The sequence below is a fragment of the Microplitis mediator genome, chromosome 1 (assembly GCF_029852145.1).
Source record: "Microplitis mediator isolate UGA2020A chromosome 1, iyMicMedi2.1, whole genome shotgun sequence".
Taxonomy (NCBI): domain Eukaryota; kingdom Metazoa; phylum Arthropoda; class Insecta; order Hymenoptera; family Braconidae; genus Microplitis; species Microplitis mediator.
In genome coordinates this window covers 22,620,491-22,641,835 of record NC_079969.1, presented here as the reverse complement: position 1 = coordinate 22,641,835, position 21,345 = coordinate 22,620,491, and the positions used below count along the sequence as shown (strand labels likewise).

At 30.6% G+C, this 21,345-nt stretch overlaps 3 protein-coding genes across 3 annotated transcripts in view; 2 read left to right on the top strand and 1 right to left on the bottom strand.

Annotated features, from left to right (window-relative positions):
- LOC130663027 (uncharacterized) overlaps positions 1-21,345 on the bottom strand; it is a 154,099-nt gene that overhangs the window by 52,429 nt on the left and 80,325 nt on the right. The window lies entirely within an intron of this gene.
- LOC130663496 (uncharacterized) lies at positions 9,244-13,127 on the top strand. The gene is made up of 3 exons (XM_057462786.1): positions 9,244-9,455; positions 9,538-9,754; positions 10,485-13,127. Exons 1-3 carry the CDS (start codon positions 9,342-9,344, stop codon positions 10,706-10,708), a joined length of 555 nt encoding a protein of 184 aa, XP_057318769.1. The 5' UTR covers positions 9,244-9,341; the 3' UTR covers positions 10,709-13,127.
- On the top strand, positions 13,576-15,430 carry LOC130663422 (uncharacterized). The gene is made up of 3 exons (XM_057462677.1): positions 13,576-13,931; positions 14,005-14,227; positions 14,980-15,430. The coding sequence occupies exons 1-3, from the start codon at positions 13,812-13,814 to the stop codon at positions 15,213-15,215; spliced, it is 579 nt and encodes a 192-aa protein (XP_057318660.1). The 5' UTR covers positions 13,576-13,811; the 3' UTR covers positions 15,216-15,430.

The following is a 21,345-nucleotide window of genomic DNA, read 5'->3' as shown; positions in this document are numbered from 1 at the left end:
CCAAGTATTTGGTGGTTTGAATAAATCGGAAACTCGCCCCATGAGAATGCCCATACTTTTAACATCACAAACTGTACTACTACCCCAGGTTTTATTTTTTTACTTTTGTTTCACCTTTGATTTTTTTTAACAGCGAAAGCTTTGCTGAATCCAAGTCAGCTGTAGTTAGTGTACATGTTCTGGTAATCTCCAATTAAACTAGAGAATCCCTGTATATTGGTTGGAATACTCAAGCTTTACACTAGGCATTTTCGATTTATGGTAAAAGCTTCGTGGAATATAGTCTGACCAGATTACTATGCAATATAATATATAGCAGTGATCACTTTTCCCTTTCTATATGATGTATTTACCCCTAAAGTATGGTAGGAATGTTTGTAATGGCTTAGCTAAATTTTTGGGATGCTCGTTATGAAACAGAATATATTACTATCAAAAGCTTTAAGATTAAAATACTTTAAGGCTACACGTAAAAAATTTGTTAATACAAGATAAGATAACTTACGGTAACAAAGTTCTGCCTTAAGTTACGGATAACGAAGTATTCGTCGTGGTTACAATGTTTTTGTAATGCTAGCAAATTCTTTGTTGGGCCATCCGGGCCGGAGAATTTGATCTGATTTTAGTCAGACTAGATTGTATTCAGACCAATTGGTCTGTCTTCAAATTTTTAAGATGTTTTTTATCTCAAGATGATAAAAAACAGACTAATAAAAATAATCGGCAGTAAAAATTTGACTTTAATCTGAATAAAAATATAAGAAAGCTATATATTATGAGATAATTCTATACACGGAAAAAAATATATATTGAGACCAGCGCGATACAGTATACTGACTGTCACGATACTCGCTTAGCTATTCGGAGGTTAGTGCGCGTATTGTTACGTATAATGCTGACAGGAATATAGATCTTGAATGGGACTAGAATAGATCGCGATGGTAGCTCTACAGATCGCTCCCTTCACGATACGCAAATCACGATCCAGTAGGTCGTGCCAATCACAATATTTGTTTCTCCGTGTAAAATTGAATACAAGTAACTTCAAATTTTTATTTGATTTAAAACAGATCAAATTTTTTGACCCGGGCAAGCAATGGTTTGTAACTGTAACAAAACTGTTGTGTTACAGTCAAAAATTGATTTTCTCAACGATATTGTTTTACTAAATATAGTGTTATCATAACAAACCTACTTCTAAATCACGATACTAGTTCATTTGGTGCCATAACAAATTGATTTATTACCGTAAGCTAATCATGTTTGTCATCACAATATCTTTTGTTACCCCTTCTTTTGTTATGATGACAAAACTCTTTTTTCCGTAGCTAAATATTTGTCGAAATTTTCCTATAAGAAAACCTTTAAAGTTGGTTGTATTCCAAACTTCCTAACAATTACAGCAAACTTCGTAGTATCCGATTATCGATGGCATAATTAACTACCTAAAATCGTAGCGAACAATCCCGAAATGACGAGGGTTGCTCCCTAAATGTGTTGAGAAATCGTTGAAGAGTCAACCATCTGGAATGACAGTAGCACTTAATACTCAACTAATACTGAAATCATAGTCACTCTTAGCAACAAGTTAATTAAAATTGTATATTAGCGAAAATTGTTCTTTGATTTTTATGTTCGGGCAGTTAATAAAAATCGTAATATTGCTTTTGATGTGAGCCTAAAAAAATTTCATGTGATTTTAATTATAATTTGATAATCTCTTTGATCTCTGTAACAAATAATTGAGAAATAACGAACAGAATAAGATTTAAAAAAGGTAAGATAAAACTTTTCGTTTGTTCTTTTTTCAGTAGCTACGAAAAGGCTCCTTCACTTTTTGAAGAGTTTCAAGCAGTTGGGGATAAATACGTTAAACTTTTAGGAACATGTAGTTTAAACATGGACCTTTACTCACCCCGAAAAATTTAACATCGTTTTCGAAATTTTGTCTTATTCGATTCTTTGACGAATCCTTATAAACTTTTCGTACTATTGTTGATTTTTTTTTATCGAGAGTTCAAAGAAATTTCAAATTTAAATTTCTTCAGTAATTTATTGATGGACTTATTACGAAAATGGTTTTTTTTATTTAATCTTTTTAAAAAATGCGTAATTTTAATACTCAGGATAAAAAATATTCTGTATATTGTCGCTTAAGCAAAGAACTATAGGGAAAAACTGACAGCAGGGGTTCCTTTGAGCTACGGTGACGTGGCCTAAAAAGTATAAGATAAAGATATAAAAAGAAAAATGCACAAGCGCACCCTCTTATGTTCTTTATCAAGATTTATTTTTGTTTTTTCATTTTTTAAAAAATAAAATATTATTCACAAGTTGGATTGAGACGATACTGCACTTTGGAGCGGGAAAATTTAGAAAAATTATTTCAAAGGAATGATTGAATATAACACATAAAAATGATAAATTAATATATTTCATATTTTTAAGTTAAAGAGGAAAAATAAAACAAACTAAATCACAAAGTGACAAAATGAGTGATCACTTTTTTCGAAAAAAAATCGAAGCTATTATCCAGATAATTCAATTGAAAATAATATAAATAATTTTCTTTGATTAATTTATGCTTTAAATTTACATATAGAATCGGATTTATAGTAATTAGTCGAAAAAAAAAAAAATTTTTTTTTTGATCAAAATTTCAGGGGGGCCGCTCTGCCCCATCCTCCTCTATTCATTTTTTGAATTTTTTTAGTTTTCCATTATTTTCACTATGCATCATATTACTATCATTACTATCTATTCATTTATCTAGATAGTCATTCGTCAATATATTTTCTGTGTTTTACATATTATCCTTCAAAATAATATTACCAAAATAAAGAAAAATCCATCAAAATACTGAAGCTTCTAATATTTATCTCGTGACGCTCAATTATACCAAGTGCCATGGACAAGTTATAAGATCTCGAAACTTTCTCAAGATGTTCTGGTTGTGAGATGGATGTCTTATTGTATGTTTTTTGTCCAAGTCGATAGTATTTGGACTGGTCGTGACGTCTTAACAGACAACAGCTCGTTAAAACTTCCAGCCATTCCCTTTCAACGGTTAGTACAAGAGTCTTATCTATCCCCTTATGCATCATTACACATAGAAACGGAAATTTCAGCTTGAATTACCTTCGATGGGTATTTATGATACCGACTTTTTTAAATAAAATCAATTTTCTTTAATTAAAATGTCTAAAGCCATGATTCTGCGTAGTTTTTTCCGATTCCACGATTAAAAAAGCATGTCATTTGAAGTACAGTTCAAGAAATATTTAGCAAAACTCATTGTATTTGAAAATCGTTTATTTACAAATCTATGTAGTCATAGCCAGTCATAAATTTTCATTAATTTCTGTCCTCATGGAAAAACAAAATCAATAGATAGCCCGAAGCCGAATTCAAATAAATGGAAAAGAAGTGTCGAGTTGTTTAATTTTTTAAAACAAAAGCTCTCTAACTCTATCATCTACATAAGTAAGAGAAAATGGAAACCAAGAAGCAAGTACGAGCTGTGCATGCACGAAGAAGAGAAACTATCGCGGAAATGCTGTGATTGTTCCACCGGCTTCACTATTGAGATAAATGCCGAGTGGTGCTTATCACCCCTGGTACTAGAAAGGGAAAGAACAGGGTGCACTGTAGCTCTGGCAAGTTCTCTAAGTCGTCGCAACTCGCTTCTCATTTCTATATCCATCCTATTCCAGGATTCTCCTCCTGCTTTAAGGACTGCTAATTGATTTTAGAAGTTTCTCGTACGCAAACTTTATCTCTCTCTAGCTGTGGTTCAGAAAACGAGGCGCACGGTTCCACCCGATGAAGAAAGGGTACAAAGTCAAGGGAATTCCTACTTTCGTCTAAGTCGTCTTAGTAATTCCCTGAGAACCAACAGCCATCTATGTGTAACTACTACTACTTGTCTTTCGTTAAACGGAGCGAAACTCTGTGGAGTATGAGACTCTCTCTTGTCTCCATTAGCAAGGATGTGGTTGCGGTATCATCGTGGAATTAGTATCAACAGATAATTTAGTATGACGAGATTTCTATTTAGTCTTAGAAAGCCTCTCTTTTGAACCAAACAAAAGAAATTATGTTTCCATTCCTATTAAAAATTTAAATATATTTATTTTACGTGATTATGGATACGATGACTAGTTTTTTTTAATGAGTGATCACTTCTAACTTTAAATGCAAATTATACAATAGATATTTTATATAATAAATCGTATGGAAGGAAAGGCATAGAAGCGAAAAAAATAGGCAGACGTAAAAATTATGTTTGACTGAAAATATGACATGCGAATGCGTTGAAGAAAAAGGCATTCGACAACAACTGCATGATGAAAATGCTACTATATGTCTAGCTGTACAGAAAAAAACCCGTAATCACTGGTAGTGCGACAATGTATAGCTCACGGCTACATCAGGATTTCACCCCGACATTGAATTCCTCGTTTTTGTTATCTGTCATTCTTTCCTACAGGCATTTTACCTTCTGATTTTGCTGTTTTGCGTATTTACGCTTTCGCATTTGAAATGCAACTTTTCTATTATCACAGTCACTATAAGAAAATCTCAGGTCATTTATTAAATAAAAATAACTTTAAACTTTCAGTTTAAAACTTCAAGTCTGTGATAATTTTTACACAACTTAAGTTTCCATAATTTATGCAACTTTTCTTAGCTCATTATCCTGTCGATTTTCGGTAGGAAACTTGAATAAAACCCTTTCATTTGAGTTGATTGTTATATATACCTGCTAGAAGTTAAACTGAGAAAACGGAAATATAAAATTGAGTTAGCAAAGTTACGACTATTAATATCTCACGGGACATTACGCACGATTCTATTTCCGGTTCTAGAGGCTCCGAAATTTCCTGATATGCTTTAAGCATAATTGTTATATAAAAAGAACACAATGATTTTGATTAGTCTGAAGTAAGTAAATATACGTTCTTAATAAAAATTTTACATGAAATATTCAAAGTTCGTCTTACTTTATTGTCTCAACATTTCGAAATGTAAAAGCGAGTAAGCGCACGCAAAAAAATAAATGATAAATTTTATTCGATTTTCAATTGATTTTTATTGTTTGAACAATAAACCCGCATCAAAGAAGGTAATTAATAATAAATAATATAATATTGAAAGCGAAAAAGTATAAGGACGATTTTCTAAAATTTATTGATATGATAAAAAATAGTCACTCTTGGTCTTTAAATTTTATTGTTTGAAATGATAAAATACGTCCTTGCCACATAGATATAGCCGCGCATCAGCAATACTTTAGGTTAATTCTTGCACATACATTAAAAGCTTACAAACACAAGTTAACTTTTATTGTTTCAAACTATAAAAACTGATGCGCTTAAGATATGCTTTTTAACAATTTGAAAAAAGTAATAATTTTATACCGTTGTACATAAAATCGATTGTTCGACATTGAAAATTTCATTCATCATACTGAATGTTTTATTACTTTTTTACGATAAACTTTAATGTTCCTAACATCGAATGTTGAAGCAGAAACGTTAAATTATTATAATTTCATTTTTTTATCTACCAAACAGTAATTTCTATTACTTGTAACATGATTTATTTACATATAAACTTTAAATTTCAATATTTAAATTAAATGAATAAATGATATTAAATTGTGACCACATTCTAAATTTTTAGTTATCAATTACTAATTTTTGTAATTCATTTTTTTGCCTGCGATATTGAGTAAAAGAGCAATAATAGCAAAAGAGAGAGTGGACGCACTATAGGCAGTAGAACAACTACCGTAACAATACAAAATAAAAATTTGAATAATTTTGAAACATATTTTTGAATCAGGGTAACATTCTACTAAAAGTATTGACGTATGTAACAAGTATTCGTGACGATACTCGGTGTTCAAAGTTCTTGTTAAATCAATCTTTGTCAAAATGAAGGGTGGATCATGAACGTGCATAATTGACGCAAGCGGTCTATCAAATTTGACATTGGATTCCACAGCAACACGCATCTGTAGCTATAACGATGATAACGAAACGTTAGGTAGTTTAAACTTTTCGAAGCTTGACCACAACACGAACTGCCTAACACTCGGTGTGTGGTCTACCACATTTCCCTGTTAGTATCATTCTATAGGGCTTCAGTACTACATTGTAGAAGGAATATGATAGTTTTTTGTAAAGTACATTACACAATATTGCGACCACACACTGTACTATAAGAACATGGATGGTATTATTTATTAAACCAGACATTATCATTGTTTGTTGTAGAAGGCATAAAATGGTCGATAAGTATAACAGACAGTAGAGTCGATTTAAAAAAAATAAGTGAGTATTTCTGTTGAAAACGTCAACCGATTTCCTTATTAACGTGCAGCGATGCCTACGGCCCTATTGTCGACATTGATAACACATGCAACGAACTTGTTCCAAAATGTTTTATTCACAGCTGAAATACATTTTTGTTATGAATATATATTTCAAATGTATATTTATTCACATGGTTTATGAATAGTGAACAAACATATAGTTTTTTTCAAATTCACATTGATCAGGTTTCAAAGCCCATTTTTGAGGACATATTTTTTTACAATTATAAGTTCGCAATAATGTGGAAGGTAACCAGTAAAGTGATCAACTGTACGGGCTCAATTTTGTTAAGATTTTTCTTGGCCACCATTGCAAGCAAATGCAAATAAGGTGTCAGTCAGAAATTCCAAAAATGCGTCTAAATTAGGCTATACCACTGTTTTTTCTATTCGAACTAAGCTTGTCGTATTGCGAAAAGCCTCATTCAGCCCAAATTGATATTTCGTTATGTCTCATAGGAATTTCAAAAGAGTTATAATTTCGCAAAAAGTAAACTGGTTTTAAATTTTCCGATTAATCTAGGAAATCGTCTTATGATAACTGGAAGTCTACAGAATCAAGGAATATATATAACGAACTTTACTACATTAATTGTTACTCTGACCTTTGATTAATTCAGTTTAGTTCAGACGTTGATGGTGGTAATGATAGTTAGGGTCCAACTAAGAACCCGAAGGTTATAATTGAGTAGAATACTTCAGAAGAGAATTACATCCAGCTCGACCACTATCAGTACTCTCTTCAAAATAGTTTATATTACGTTATAATTCAGTATTCTTATACTTTCTCATTAAAAACTTTCACTGTATGAAATTATAATTAATTATCAATCATAAATTACTGTGAACGATATTTTGATACTGAAATTTAGTTATGAAAAAAAATATTGAAAGAAAATTAATGGTTTAATAACACTCTATCATAGCCTTTATATGAAGAAAATGATCTTAGAGAATATCACGTAACAAGAAGATATATTGCCCATAAAATGAATTTGCCAATATATACATGTATAATTTGACAAAGGACTGTTTCAATATCCATATCCTTTAATGCCAGGTGATATATTAATTTAATTAAGTGATTATTCAACGCTATCTAAGTTATTAGTCAATAACGCTTCACCCTTACTTTAGTCATGAATAGTATTATCTACGGGTTAGAATTAAAGAAGATACACTAATTGAATAGAAGTGAAATGATGATAAACTACTGCTCAACATTTACCTATTTTATAAATTTTTATTCTGTTAATGATCAGTTTTTGAGGAAATTCAAAATGATACTACGACATAAGCGGCTTCACTGACTTAAATCGTTTACGCGGCAGTAGAAAGAGTTATCGGTTATTAAATCTGATCCATAATTGAAATCAGTCGTTTATTTTTTAGTATTCTTTAGAATTTTGAAAACTAGATCGATAAATTCAAAAAGCTAATTAGCTCCGAAAATTGATAAAAGCTTCTGATTGTCAATCGGTCACCCGGGTCGAAAAATTTGGTCTGATCATAGTTTAACTAGACTATATTTGTTCCGTCGCGGAATCATATTCTTTACTTTTTTTTATAATTTTTACGTATATTTAATTAAATTTAAGTTGCACGTATTCTTATAATACTTTAGTATTCCTAGTTAAAATATTTGTCCCTGGAATTTGGGAATCACTTATTTTTTATTGTTATATTAGCTTCATTCAGTCTACATTGTGTTAAGTATCTGTTTAGGATTGAGTTGTAATTTTATTTTATATCTAAATATTTTTTACTCAAGTGAACGTCCAAGCATCGGCTCCATTGTTTAGGGATTAAGTTTATTGAAGTTATTAAATTGTAAAATTTCTCGAGTCCCATGTTTACAACTCCTTTGCTCCTTATCCTGGAATTATTTAAGCCCTATCATAAATCAGTCCGGACATCTGTTCTTAATTGCACTCGTCTACTCTCTAAAAGAGTCCGGTCACCATTTTTCCTGTATCTCACTCTCTCTGCTCGTCCTCTTTTACTTTCTTTTCGTTCCCCTTCTATTCCACCGTACTCCCACGACGATACCACCCTTCCACATTCCTCTGGCCCTTCTAATGCCCTTCGCACTCCAATCACAACCCCTAGCTTCGCTTTTCCTTCTAGCACGCCCCTTTTTCCTTCAATCTTATTTTCTTAAGTTTAACGTTAAGATATTTTGTAAGTGTTACAATCAGTTGTACTTTACATTTTGAAGAGATCAGCAGCATTGAGCTTGGACTAATAAATTAATCTACCCGTTTATCTGCCAAAAATAACGTGATTCAAAAATTCAAAATTTAGCTTTGATTCTCTACTTTTGTTATTCATCTCAAAAAGTGTGAATTAAACGCTCAAAAAGCTAAAAGTATTAATTTTGACATCTGCTGAAAACGATTTTCGAAGATTCGAAAATAAAAACTTCCTTTTTTCGAAAATTTATCATTGTTTTAGCAGGTAATCAAATATTATTATTATTTTTATCTTTAAGTTCAAAAAAATACTAAAACCTTTGAAATTCATAACAAAATTTTCCAATTCTAATGTAATTTACATTTTTAAATAAAAGTTTATCTTGTAACTGTCATATTGGAATGAAAACACTGAAATATTGTTTCTTTGCACTTACGTAACATTTTAAAATAAATATTATTAGATAAATTAAAAATATTCCATAGTTATATACTTATTTAGCATATACATATACATATTTATCACTTTAATTATTAAAAACGTGCGATTTGTCACGTAGGCATGAAATTGTGACGTCAAAACCCATTTAGAATTAAGTTTAATCAATTGTCATTGTTAACATTTCCGATAACGATAGATTTATTGGCAATTATCATGCTCAGCATGTCAATTAAATTTGTGGATAAATAGACAGTAGTTTCAGCGCTTAACAGTCGTAGTCATTTGAACACCACAACGAAAAGGTGAAAAAAAAATATAACTGGGAAAAATGTTTGTCGCAAAATGTGCTATTGCTATAGCTCTGATAAGTCTACTCTCCATTTATGGAGTCGAGATGAAATGCCCACCCGAACAAGATTCGCAGTCATTGGATTTGGAACAGGTATTTAATAATGACTTCATTTTCTTTACTCTTAACGATTTTTGAAATAATAATTCGAGATGTTGGTTTTTGTTGTGAATAGTTTCAGGGAAATTGGTACATGGTAGCTGGTGTTTCATTAAGAAGAGGTGGTCAAACTAAGTGCAGCCGAGTAGTTGTAGTACCGGATTCCGAAAGTTCATTTTCAATGAAATTTTCATCAGTTGATGTTGCAACAAATAGCACCATCAGATTTGTAATAGAGAGCAAAACTGATGATGATATCACCGGGTTTCTTAAAGGATTGTCAGGAAATATAGGTAAGAATTAACTGTTAAATATCTATTATGTAATAGTATTTTGTGTGACCAGGGATGAAACAAGACGATTTCATACCAGAGTGAAGTTGCCATCACCCGCAGTCTGAAATCGTGTTTTATTTTGTGTCACACACGATACTTTTCATGATTACCTGAATTGGAGTTTCAAGTTTCAGTATCAGTAGCCAGTCAGAAACAAGTTAATTTAAAATCAATGGTGTAATCAACTATTAGCGTAAGCGTAAATGTGATTCGCGTTTTATGCCCACACGGAAAAAGTATATATCCGTATATATTCGGGCAAATCTGAATATATACGGATATATACTTTTTCCGTGTGGGTGATTAAGCAGAAACAATAAATACGATTTATTATTTACATTCAGTTTTTCAAAACTTAATCACAGTCAGAACTGTCACTCTGATGAACTAAATAGTGATCCGAAATCACTAATAACAGGCATCAGAGCTAAAATCAAGAGTGAAACTGACTTCAGCGGGCAGATACATTTATTTGTTTCTTCCCGAGGGACGAAACAAATTTGTTTCTGTCCGCTGATTGAAGTATTCGCAATTTACGCATTCGCTAATATTTTCCCATATTCGCGTAAGCTGAAATTATCTAATTTTGACTGAATGTACGGACACGAAAACTTGAAGTTTCGATGCTGGTACTAAAAAAAATACGCATTATATTCGATCGTTTCTATAAAAAGTAAATTATTTTTAGGACCAATAAAACACAGATTAATTGCAGCAGATTATGACTCATATGCCGCAATTGTTGGGTGTTTTAATAGATATAATAATAAAAATCATGAGGAACCTACATTCTCAATGATTCTGTCTCGTTACAAAACATTGCCTTTGCCGATATTGAATCATCTTAAATTCAAACTTAACCAATACGTTGGTAAAAATGATAAAATAAATGACATAGATCAAAGTTGTTAATCCTAATTTTCATAGGATTGACTCGTTTAAGTGTTTAATTATGAATATCATCTAACTTTTTGTAATAGTGAATGTGTTTTTTGTAATAACTGGTCGAGAATCAAACTTTTACATTTTAAATTTGTAAAATAATATATACTATGCAATGATTATAACCTTCTTCGATAAAACTTTAATTGATTTTAATGAAATTCGTTCGGAATTTGTACGGGAGCATCTTCATCTTGCTAACGTTTATGGTAATTAGAAAATAAATTATTGTGTCTGTATATTTTTAAGTGTTGTGGATAGAAAAAATGTTTTTTGAAGTTGGTGTCATATTTCTTGAATAAATTGAAATAGTTGAGCTAATTTAACAGCAATCAATGAATTAATTTTGAGACTAAATTTAATTTGAATTGTGAGACTAATCAAACCGGTGCACATCAACAAATAAAGAGTATTTTCGAATTTCAGAAAATTTGAACCTTGAGTTGATCATTTTTTGCGCTCTAAAAGAATTTGGGTACAAAAAAATTTCTACCTTCGGACCTCGTTCTTGGGCATAGTTCTGCTATATAATATAAGAGTCCAAAACTCTTCAAAATTGGGTTAAAATTTTTTTTTTTTTTCTCAAACCAGCAAAATTCTCAAATCGAATTATTTTGCTTTAAAAATTTAGCAAAACCTGCCTAGCCCACACTTAGAGAACAATTTATTTGAGCCGAATAAGATATGATTCAGGCAAATAAATCCCATATTTGAATGCAATCAATACTTATTTGAGACAAATATATGGTTCATTTGAATGAAATAATGATTTGTTCATAGTTAACAAATTTGTATTTAAATGGTGGCACTGTAGCGCCATTTGTTAGCTACTATTTATTTGGCTCAAATTATAAATTGTTCTCTCAGTGCATACGGGAAATATATATCCGGGCATATATGCCGGCAAAATAGCATACACTGTAAAAAATTTGATGGACCCGTGTAGTTTAAAATGCCTCGGTGTAAAAATTTTGGTGCGAAAATTACACCGAATCCCGTGTAAAATTTAGGTGATGTGAATTTTTATTTTTTACACCGCCAAACGTGTAAATGTATAAACGTGCAAATATCTTGACACACATGCACACAAGAGCGTACACACGCGAGCTCACACACGCGTGAGCTCGCGCATTTACATACGAGGACACACACGTGAGCTCTCTCGCGTGAGGTCACACACATGAGATCACTCACACACACACGTGAGGTCACACACATGTACACACACGAGCGCACACATGCACACACACGAGCAATAGCAAGGATATAAGTTTCATATAAACTATTTTGCCCGAAATATGTTCTTTAAAATAAATTCTTATAAAATAAGAAAACAATCTTCATTTCTATTTTTATTTTTTTAACACCTCGTAATCTATTAATTTGATGTATCTTAAAAATTAATAGGCCCGAAGCCTTATCAATAATAATAAATTTTAATCGTCGTAAAAACTAGCCAAAGTAGTGAGATTAAATTTTGTGTGTACACACATTAATCATACTCAGACACATCTATGCTCACAATCACACAAACAGTATTCACGGTTGCTCTGATAACAATACATAAACATCTGTTAAAACATCGATTTTAAAAAGTTAGATCGCAGTCAATAACCTTTTTTTTTCAATAAATATCAATTTTGACATCAGAATATATTAAGACACAGAAAAAAAAAATTTATAATACAAAAAAAAAATGTTATCTTTATTCCATTTGATAAGACTACTCCAAATAATAAAAAAAAAAATATTTTGTAAAATAATAAACCAAAATTTATAAGAAATTCAAGTATATTATCAATAAATATAAGGCCTAGATAACATTATTTTTATTGTTGAATCATTAAAAAATTCCCAAACAATGTAATGCGTAAAAAAAAAAAAAATCCCAGATAAAAATTACCAAAGAAATTATATCATGATAATTACGAAATTGGTGTAGTTATTATTTGTTTCGCTGCAATTAACTATTCTTTTTTTCTAATTTTAATTTCAAAATTACATTACGTAAATGTAGACGCGCATTAACATTTACACAAAATTTCGGTTATTAATTATAAGTAATTATAATAAGGGTTCATTGAACTCCATTATTTTTAAGTATTTGTGTATTCCCTAGAATTCAAACAAAATATTGTATCAAAAATTCTCGGGTTTTTTTTACTTAGTGGAAAATTACAGCCATTAAAAATACTGTCGTGAAAACTTCTATCATACCATTAAATATGTATATTATATATGCATGAACATGAAATAAAAAAAGTGAAGCTATAAAATAAAATGTATCCAAAAATAGTATATTCGTTTGGTGTATGATTAAACCAGATAAAAATTACCAAAGAAATTATATCATGATCATTACGAAATTGGTGTATTTATTCTTTGTCTCGCTGCAATTAACTATTTTTTTTTTTCTAATTTTAATTTCAAAATTACATTACGTAAATTTCGACGCGCATTAACATGTACACAAAATTTCGGCTATTAATTCTAAATAATTATAATAAGGGTTTTTATAACTCCATTATTTTTAAGTATTTGTGTATTTTCTAGCATTCAAACAAAATATTTTATCTAAAATTCTCGGGTTTTTTTTTCTTAGTGGAAAATTACAGCCAGCAAAAATTCTGTCATAAAAACTCCTATCATACCATTAAATATGTATATTATTTATGCATGAACATGAAATAAAAAAAGTGAAGCTATAAAATAAAATGTATCCAAAAATAGTATATTCGTCTGGATATAATTAAAAAAAAATTCAAATTAAGCTTAGTATTCTACTGACTTAATAATTCAGTTGGTATTCAAATATACATTTAATTCAATATAAAATAAACTCTGATAATCGTTCTCGAAGTGACGATAGTTTTTAAAGCTGTGAATTTCTCTATTCACTGACATAAAAACGTGTGGTATCTGCTTCGCGATTAGACAGTAGAAGTCGTTAAGTGTTAGTCATCCCGGCATGGTTTTAGTGTAAACAGTAAATATAAAACACTCTTTTTTTTTTTTTAATCATAAACAGTTTCCTTTAAAACATAACTATATTTGAATACTTTTTTTACGTATAATGCGCGAAAAAATATTTTCTTCTACATCAATATGGATAATTCTACTATCCTTATATTTTTGTTCATGTACGTGTCCAATTCCTGGTGACAGTAATGTTAAAAATGTAGACTTTAATGAGGTAAATGCCAATAAATTATATTATGAGTTAAAATTTGTTCAAAAAATTGAATTATGGTTCTTATTGCTGACAGTTAGTTGGCGAATGGTTTATGGTAGCAGGCACTCCCGTAAGAGAAAAAGTTGGAAAATGTTTACATTTTAGTGTTGAAACGAATGGAACGAATTCATTTTCCATGAATTTTTCGTCAAATAGTCCTGTAAATCATCAACGTGTTTCATGGAAAGTCGTTGGTGAACGACGAGAAAATGAAACTCTTGCAACATGGCAGCTAAATGGTTCTCCTAATGTACTAGGTAATTTTCAATTTTCTTTTTTTTTTTATTAAACACGGGTCAAAAAATTTGATCTGACTTTAGTCTAACTGGATTGTATTTGACTTAGTTGACCTGTCTTTTGAATTTTATAAAAATTTTAAGCTGTTTTTAGGCAGTAATAAGCAGTAAAAGTCTGATTTTGGTTTGGGTAAAAGCAAAAGAAGACGATAGATTATGATAAAAAAGTCGGATTTTGATCTATAAGCGACCAAAATCAGACTAAAAATGATTGAAAACTAGTCTGCAAAACTCGATTTATTTACACATGTTATTTGAATACAAATATAAGTAAAATCTAATGGACATGACTTGCTCTCTAAACATGAATAAGTGAAATAAGTGAATTTCATGTATCTAAAGATCGGAACGTTTTTCGTGCAACGAAAATGGAAAAAATTCATGTAATTTTACTTAAGTAAATGGGGTAGGCTGCAATTTTCGGCTGAGGTGCGAAACATTTCAGAAATCTAGACCCAGTAGTTTTTTTACTTTTCATTTCGATTTTTTCATTTTCGGTTCGCGAAAAACGTTCCGACCTTCAGGTACATGAATATTCACTTATTCTGAGCGCCAATCTAACCACTTTTTGAAATTAGTGGTTTGATTTGCACTTGGAATTAATTAATGTTCACTTATTTACACTAATTCATACTTAAAGAGTGAAACAGATGAAATTTTTTGACCCGGAAAGTTAAGAAGTGTACAAATTTAATAAAATTTTTTTGTAACAGGTCCATTTCATCATAAAATGTTGGCAATGAATAACACGCACTATTGCGCAATGATAGTTTGTACGGACAATAATTATATTAGATATAGATATAGAAAAGCATTTGGAATGATTTGGTCTCGAGAGAAATCTTTACCAAGTGAAGAATTAACTCTTCTTAAAGATGAAATTTCACAATACATAAACAGACACGATATTGTCGATGTTGATAATTCATGCCCTGGAATATCCTTTTAATTTTGAATAGTTAATAATAAAAAATTCAAATTCAATTTTTATTCGCTACTTTATAACTGAAAATTTTCAAAAGTTCATTTTTCTATGAAAACAAAAAAAACTTATTTTTGAAAACAAAAAAAAAATTAATTGCAGAATATAAAATTTGATCTATTTAATTATCAAATTAGTTATCAGGTATAATTCGTTTCATTGATTGTAATTTATCAGGAATTAAATATATTTTATTACCTCATTAGACCACGAAATCTTTTTTCTTTGTGTTCAAAATTTTTAACTAATTGATAATTTATAAGTTGTAATGATAATTTATTGCTAGAGGCCAATAGTAATCAATCAGTCTGACGCACTGGCAAGTATGTATTGTATTCATATCTTATATATATATTTACATTTGACGAAGTATAATTAATAATATGTGGAGCATTTTATATCAAGTAGACCATCATTTTCTATTAATACATATTTTTTTGGCCGAATTTTGTATATGTTTCGGTATTCGTGTATACATAAAAGATTTGAAAGGACAAATCTTAAATGCTCATGTTGAAGTAAAATTGAACAGGCGGAGTCATCTATTCATATCGTAATTAATTATATGCGAATATATACTAATAAAATCTTTGTGCTAAAAACTGCGAACGTGTCTTTCGAAAAAATTTCTACTTTATCAACCACTAATAAAAAAAAAGTAATAATGACAAATAAAAATGTATACATTAAATTATTATGCTATGCTACGATTGCTGTGTCTTATATAGAATTAAATGTCGGAATAAAAAAAACCAATGGTGAAATAGTAGTTCATCTATCGCCTTAGACTCGATTGTACTAGATAAATACATTAGTTTTTGTGACAGATATTTGAAATTTACTACATTTAGTGCCTATTAATGGCAGGTTATAAATCCGCGTTTATTTATTTGGTAAGATTGTTTTGAGTATTTGATGAAAATTCGAAAGAAGTCAGTAAGAGGACGAATTAAAATGATGATAAATTTTGTCACAAGATAGCTCGTTGAGTTACTTCGATATTTTTTGGTCGTTTGCTATCGCACATGTAACCAAAAAATATTTTTTGATCCGATGATGACGTCACTATCAGGACGATTAGGTATCTTTTTTACCAGCTGTATCTTATCTAATATTTTTAGCTTCCGGCTATGAGCGCTAAATGTCGTAGATTTCAAGTGTCTCAAAAAAATATATATGACAACTTCTTGGTTCAAATTGGATCAATCACCTCATGTTCAGATTACGAGTTTTACTAAAATATTATACACTATAAAAAATCGCGAGTGAATTCGGACTGAATATGGATTTTGTTTTTCCACTCCATCATTCGGATTTCAGAATTAAAGAAAAAAGAATCACTCCGCGTACGGTATAAATAGTTTTTTTTTTTTTTTTCAGTAAAGTGATTTCGGAATGATGTGGATTTTATTTTAAGCTACATCCACTCTGAATTTAATCTGCGTTTACTCCGAAAATTTATTACAGCGTACATTTACATTTAAAATACAAATTACAATTTATTACACAAGTAATTTTAGTTTCCACGGAAAATTCCACATGGTGCCATTATAGAGATGTTACTTATGCGAATTTTCCAGTGAAACTGTACCTCAGTAAATGTAATATTGATCAAGACAGTATAGATTTATCTCTTACGACATCAGTTGCTTTTAAAATAATAATATTTATTCCCGTTAACGTCTTTTAACCATAAGAAATTTGACCACCTGTAATTTTTGAAATCTAATGACCGTTTTCTGTCTCAATGTTATCCAAAAAATTATTAAAAAAAAAAAATAGTGAAAAAAAATTTTTTATATCAATTGCCAGAAGATTTTCATGATCTGGCGGACGAAAAAAATGATGGTTACTTTACACCCAATCATAATAATATATTTTGAATAAAGTTTTTTGATTACCATAGTTCAAAAAATACATGACGTAATATATGCGCAAGTAAATAAAACTGTTAATGTAAAAGTGATGAAGAGAAGTTTGTTCTAAAGTCGGAAAAATAAAACTTAGCGTCTTAAGTTGGTGAAGAAAAAAAAACTTTAGAGTCGTAAGCTATAAGATACTAGTGTGTGATAATCATCGGATCCAACTTTATAGTCCCATCCCTGGTGAATGAATCATCCGGCTAAGAGCAAGGAAGTACAAGGGATAGAGAAAGTTTATGTCGTTCATAGCTTATGAAATATTCGGTTCACAACCAAGTTAACCACTTTTCCAAGGCTTCAGCACCTGCGCTCATGATAATTCTTTGTTCCCCAGTCAAAATAAAAGGTTTTAAAAAGTATAATGAAGAACAAAGTTTGTTTTTTAATACGGATATCCCTCCATTGGAATTGTAGAAAAAAAACTGTATTTTTTTTTTCCGTTTGTTGCAGAATAGAGTAGAGGTACCATTTGTGGCCACTGCTCCATTTTTGGACATTTAATACTTTATTTTAATTAACAAGGGTTATCAAATATTTTCGGCTGAGTTGTTTTCGGAAGCCAAATCTCTAAATATAAAATAAGTTATAGACCGCACATTGCTGCATTACAAAACAAAGATAGAAATACATTAATAAGAGAGACGAGATTAGAAATAAATTGTTCCCGCTTTAATTTGAATATTGATATGTAAGAAGTTAGAACGCGCTGTTGCCAAGTCTTTTTATTAAATCATATGAGTCGAAAATAACCAAGTAATTTCATTACTTTCTTTAATTAAATAAGTAATAAATATTAATTTATGAATTCGTTATGTTATTATAAATTAAAATAATGAATACTTATAATCATGAGGAGAATTTAGCAAACGAAAAAATTCAAACACTACTTTGACTCACTACACACAAAAAAAAAAATTCTTGACTGAAGGTAAATATTCTTGATTCAAGAAAATTTTTTTGGAGACCTAAATTTTCTCAGATAAAGTAGAAATCTTCTCCGATCAAGACGAATTCTCTTGGCTCAAGAAAATCTTGACTTGGTTCCCGAAAACGTTTGTCTTCAAAAATATTTTCTTGACTCAAGATATCTGTTTTTTCTGTGTAGTTTCGGTCAAACCGCCTGAAGAGAAAAACTCGGCCAAAGTTTTCATTTACTGCATAAGTGTAACAAAGATAGTACCGTTTGAGGACTTGAGTGTAATAGAGAGAGAAAAGCAAACCCCTCTTAATGAAAAAGTGTAAAATAAAATTACCATTTTAATAGTGCGATAGAAGTTCAAAACTTGCCCTAAAGTGTCCAAAAACGGTACTTCTACCCTATTTCGCGTAATACTTTTTACTTGTATTAATTTTACGCGAGTTTATAGATTGTGTGTAGAAATTAATTGTCATTAGTCTGTGAGTCTGTGCATGTAGCTCGAACAGTTAATTGATTGTAATTAAAGCAATTTGCGTAATCCCACATGACGCATATGTACGAACCAAGTATGTAGCACGTGCTTTTAACATGTTTAGTGGTAGTTAATATCATGGAAAAAAAACACTTTCTATATCAGATATTTATGCAAAATTTATAGTTTTTGGTTAATAGTGAAAAAATAAAAATATTTTTTATCAATAACACCTAAATGAAAATCCATAATTTTTGTCACGGGACCATGAGTTTGGTCAACAATACCCTCCACAAGTAATAAATATCAAACAGACATCTAATGGGACGGTCGTTGCCGGAGTTCAATGATATTGTTTACGGCGCGGACGTACAGGAACGCGATATAATGGAAATTCCGGTTTCCCTGTTACTATTTATGGTAACGTGTCACGTGGACCCTGAAAGTGAAAATGTATGGGATGCAGCAACACACGCTGTTTCGAACAGTGTATCAGAAGCCACACGGATATTCCCTAGGGCCACCTATTACAGAACCCTAAAGTCCTATACTCACGTGTCTTCTGTCCAAATAAAAAATCTTGATCTCGATCCAAAATAAAAAATTGACTTAAGGGTAATAAAATGAGACTTTCATCGAATATCACCAATAAATTACTGTAAATAGAGTAAAATCATTTTACAGGATTTGCAAACAATACTCAAAGAAATTATTGTTTTTTTTTAAATGCTGTAGTGTCATAGTAAAACCAGATCACGCTTACCATCTGCAGAAATTGAATTAAACAGATACAGAAATTACTGTGATCATAGTAAAATTTACAATGGTCGCAGTAATTTGTGATATAGTCATTGTGACTTTCCCTTTTACTATGGCCATAGTAATTTTCGCATGTGTTAATTTCAATTTCCATCAGATGGCCACCATTGTCCGGCTTTACTATGACACCATAGCAGTTTACTATGATCACCGCAGTTTTAATATCAATATCTGACTGACTGTCTCTATTAGTCGCGTTTCTATTCAATAAGAAGAGGGCATTTGTTTTCTACACTGTAAAAAAAGCGGTGTTAAAAATGGACTCCTTTTTACTCTGCCCGGTGTAAAAATGAAATTACACCGGTGTAGGAGGAGTAATACACCGGTGTTAAAAATACCGGTGTTAAAGCGGGGTAACCAGTGTAAAGCGGCGTAAAACCGATGTAAAAGCGGGGTAAATTGCGTCCGCTTGGAGTATTAACGTTAAAGATTATAAAACACCAAAAATGTCAATTCTTTATGAAAATTAATAAAAAATATCATTCATTAACAAGTATAGTGACCGAGTAAGTAAAAATATTCACAAAATAAAATATTTTAACACCGATAAAGAATATCTTCACCGGTGGCGGCGTTATTTTCACACCGCTTTCGGGGGTAAATTTAACACCGATAATTTTAACACCTACACCGCTTGGACTTACCCCGGTGATTTTTTACAGTGTAGATATTCAAATATTCAAAACAAGTTTCACTTTCGTTACAATATTATAGATTTACTTGTAAGGAAATTAATCGAAAAAATATAAATTAATTTAAGAAAAAGGTTCAGTAGCATACAAAACCAATGGGGTAGCTTTTTTTTATTTGAAGAAGAGCCCTTGAAGCAACCCACCACGCAAGTAATCCCGTCAAAGAAAAGAGGGCTCTCAGGATGTTACAGATTTATGCCGCTAGTACTATACATACTTGATTCTATGTGATACATGAACATTTACTATTTACAAACCCTCTTGGAGAGTTACAGGCAGCATGACTCAGCGACAAGCTAGAGTTCCGCGAAGCTTTCACGGATTAACACCAAATTGCTTTATTTCATTTCACTGTTGTTAAGAATTACGGATAATGTTAACTGTTGTCATTATTTTTATACCAACATATTAAGATAAGACTTGTAGTCATCAATCATATTGTCATGGTTATGATTGTCTAAAGTGTCATTTATAATATTTATGTTGTAGTTCGTAGTTTATTACAATGAAATAGTAAAATTTTTGTGGATTAAAATAAATGCTATTGGATGAATAATCGATGGGTTGTTACCGCATGAATTAAAATGAATTATGGGAAAGTGATTACTCCGGAAATGGTGAACGAAATCGCGAGTGTTTATCAGCGATAAGAGTTATCTTAAAATAACATGTCATTGATAAAACTATTGAGTATTTGTGGCTGGATAGAAAATTTTTTTCGAGATTATATACAGGGTGATTCAGAATTACCTTCACAGCGGGAAAATTTGAATAGAGGAGACGATTCTGAGCATAAAGTTCCTTAGCCATTTTTCAAAATTCTCAATAGTTTTTGAGTTATTTAAAATCTAAATTGACCAATCAAAGACATGCTTTGAGATTTAAAAAAAAATAAAAAGAATAATAAATAAGTTTGGCAACGCCGCAACAGTAAACTTCAAGTTATACACTATTTATTTAATTCAAAAAGTTCGATTTGTCACAGAAGAGAAACAAAACACACAATCACAACATAGAATATATTCGTATATTTTGTTTAATCTTTTCTCTTTTTATAGAAAGAATTATTAATGGAAAATAATGCTTTTATGAAAAATAAAGCTTTTGGAAATTCGACAAAACAAAAATTACAGATTTTTAATTATATGATGAGCGACCCAGATTAAAAAAAAAAATTTGAAAAGTAATTGAATTATGTTTTACCAGAATAAAAGCAATTTCAAATAGACAAATATATAGATACACATTATTTTAAAATCTTTTATTCCGCTTG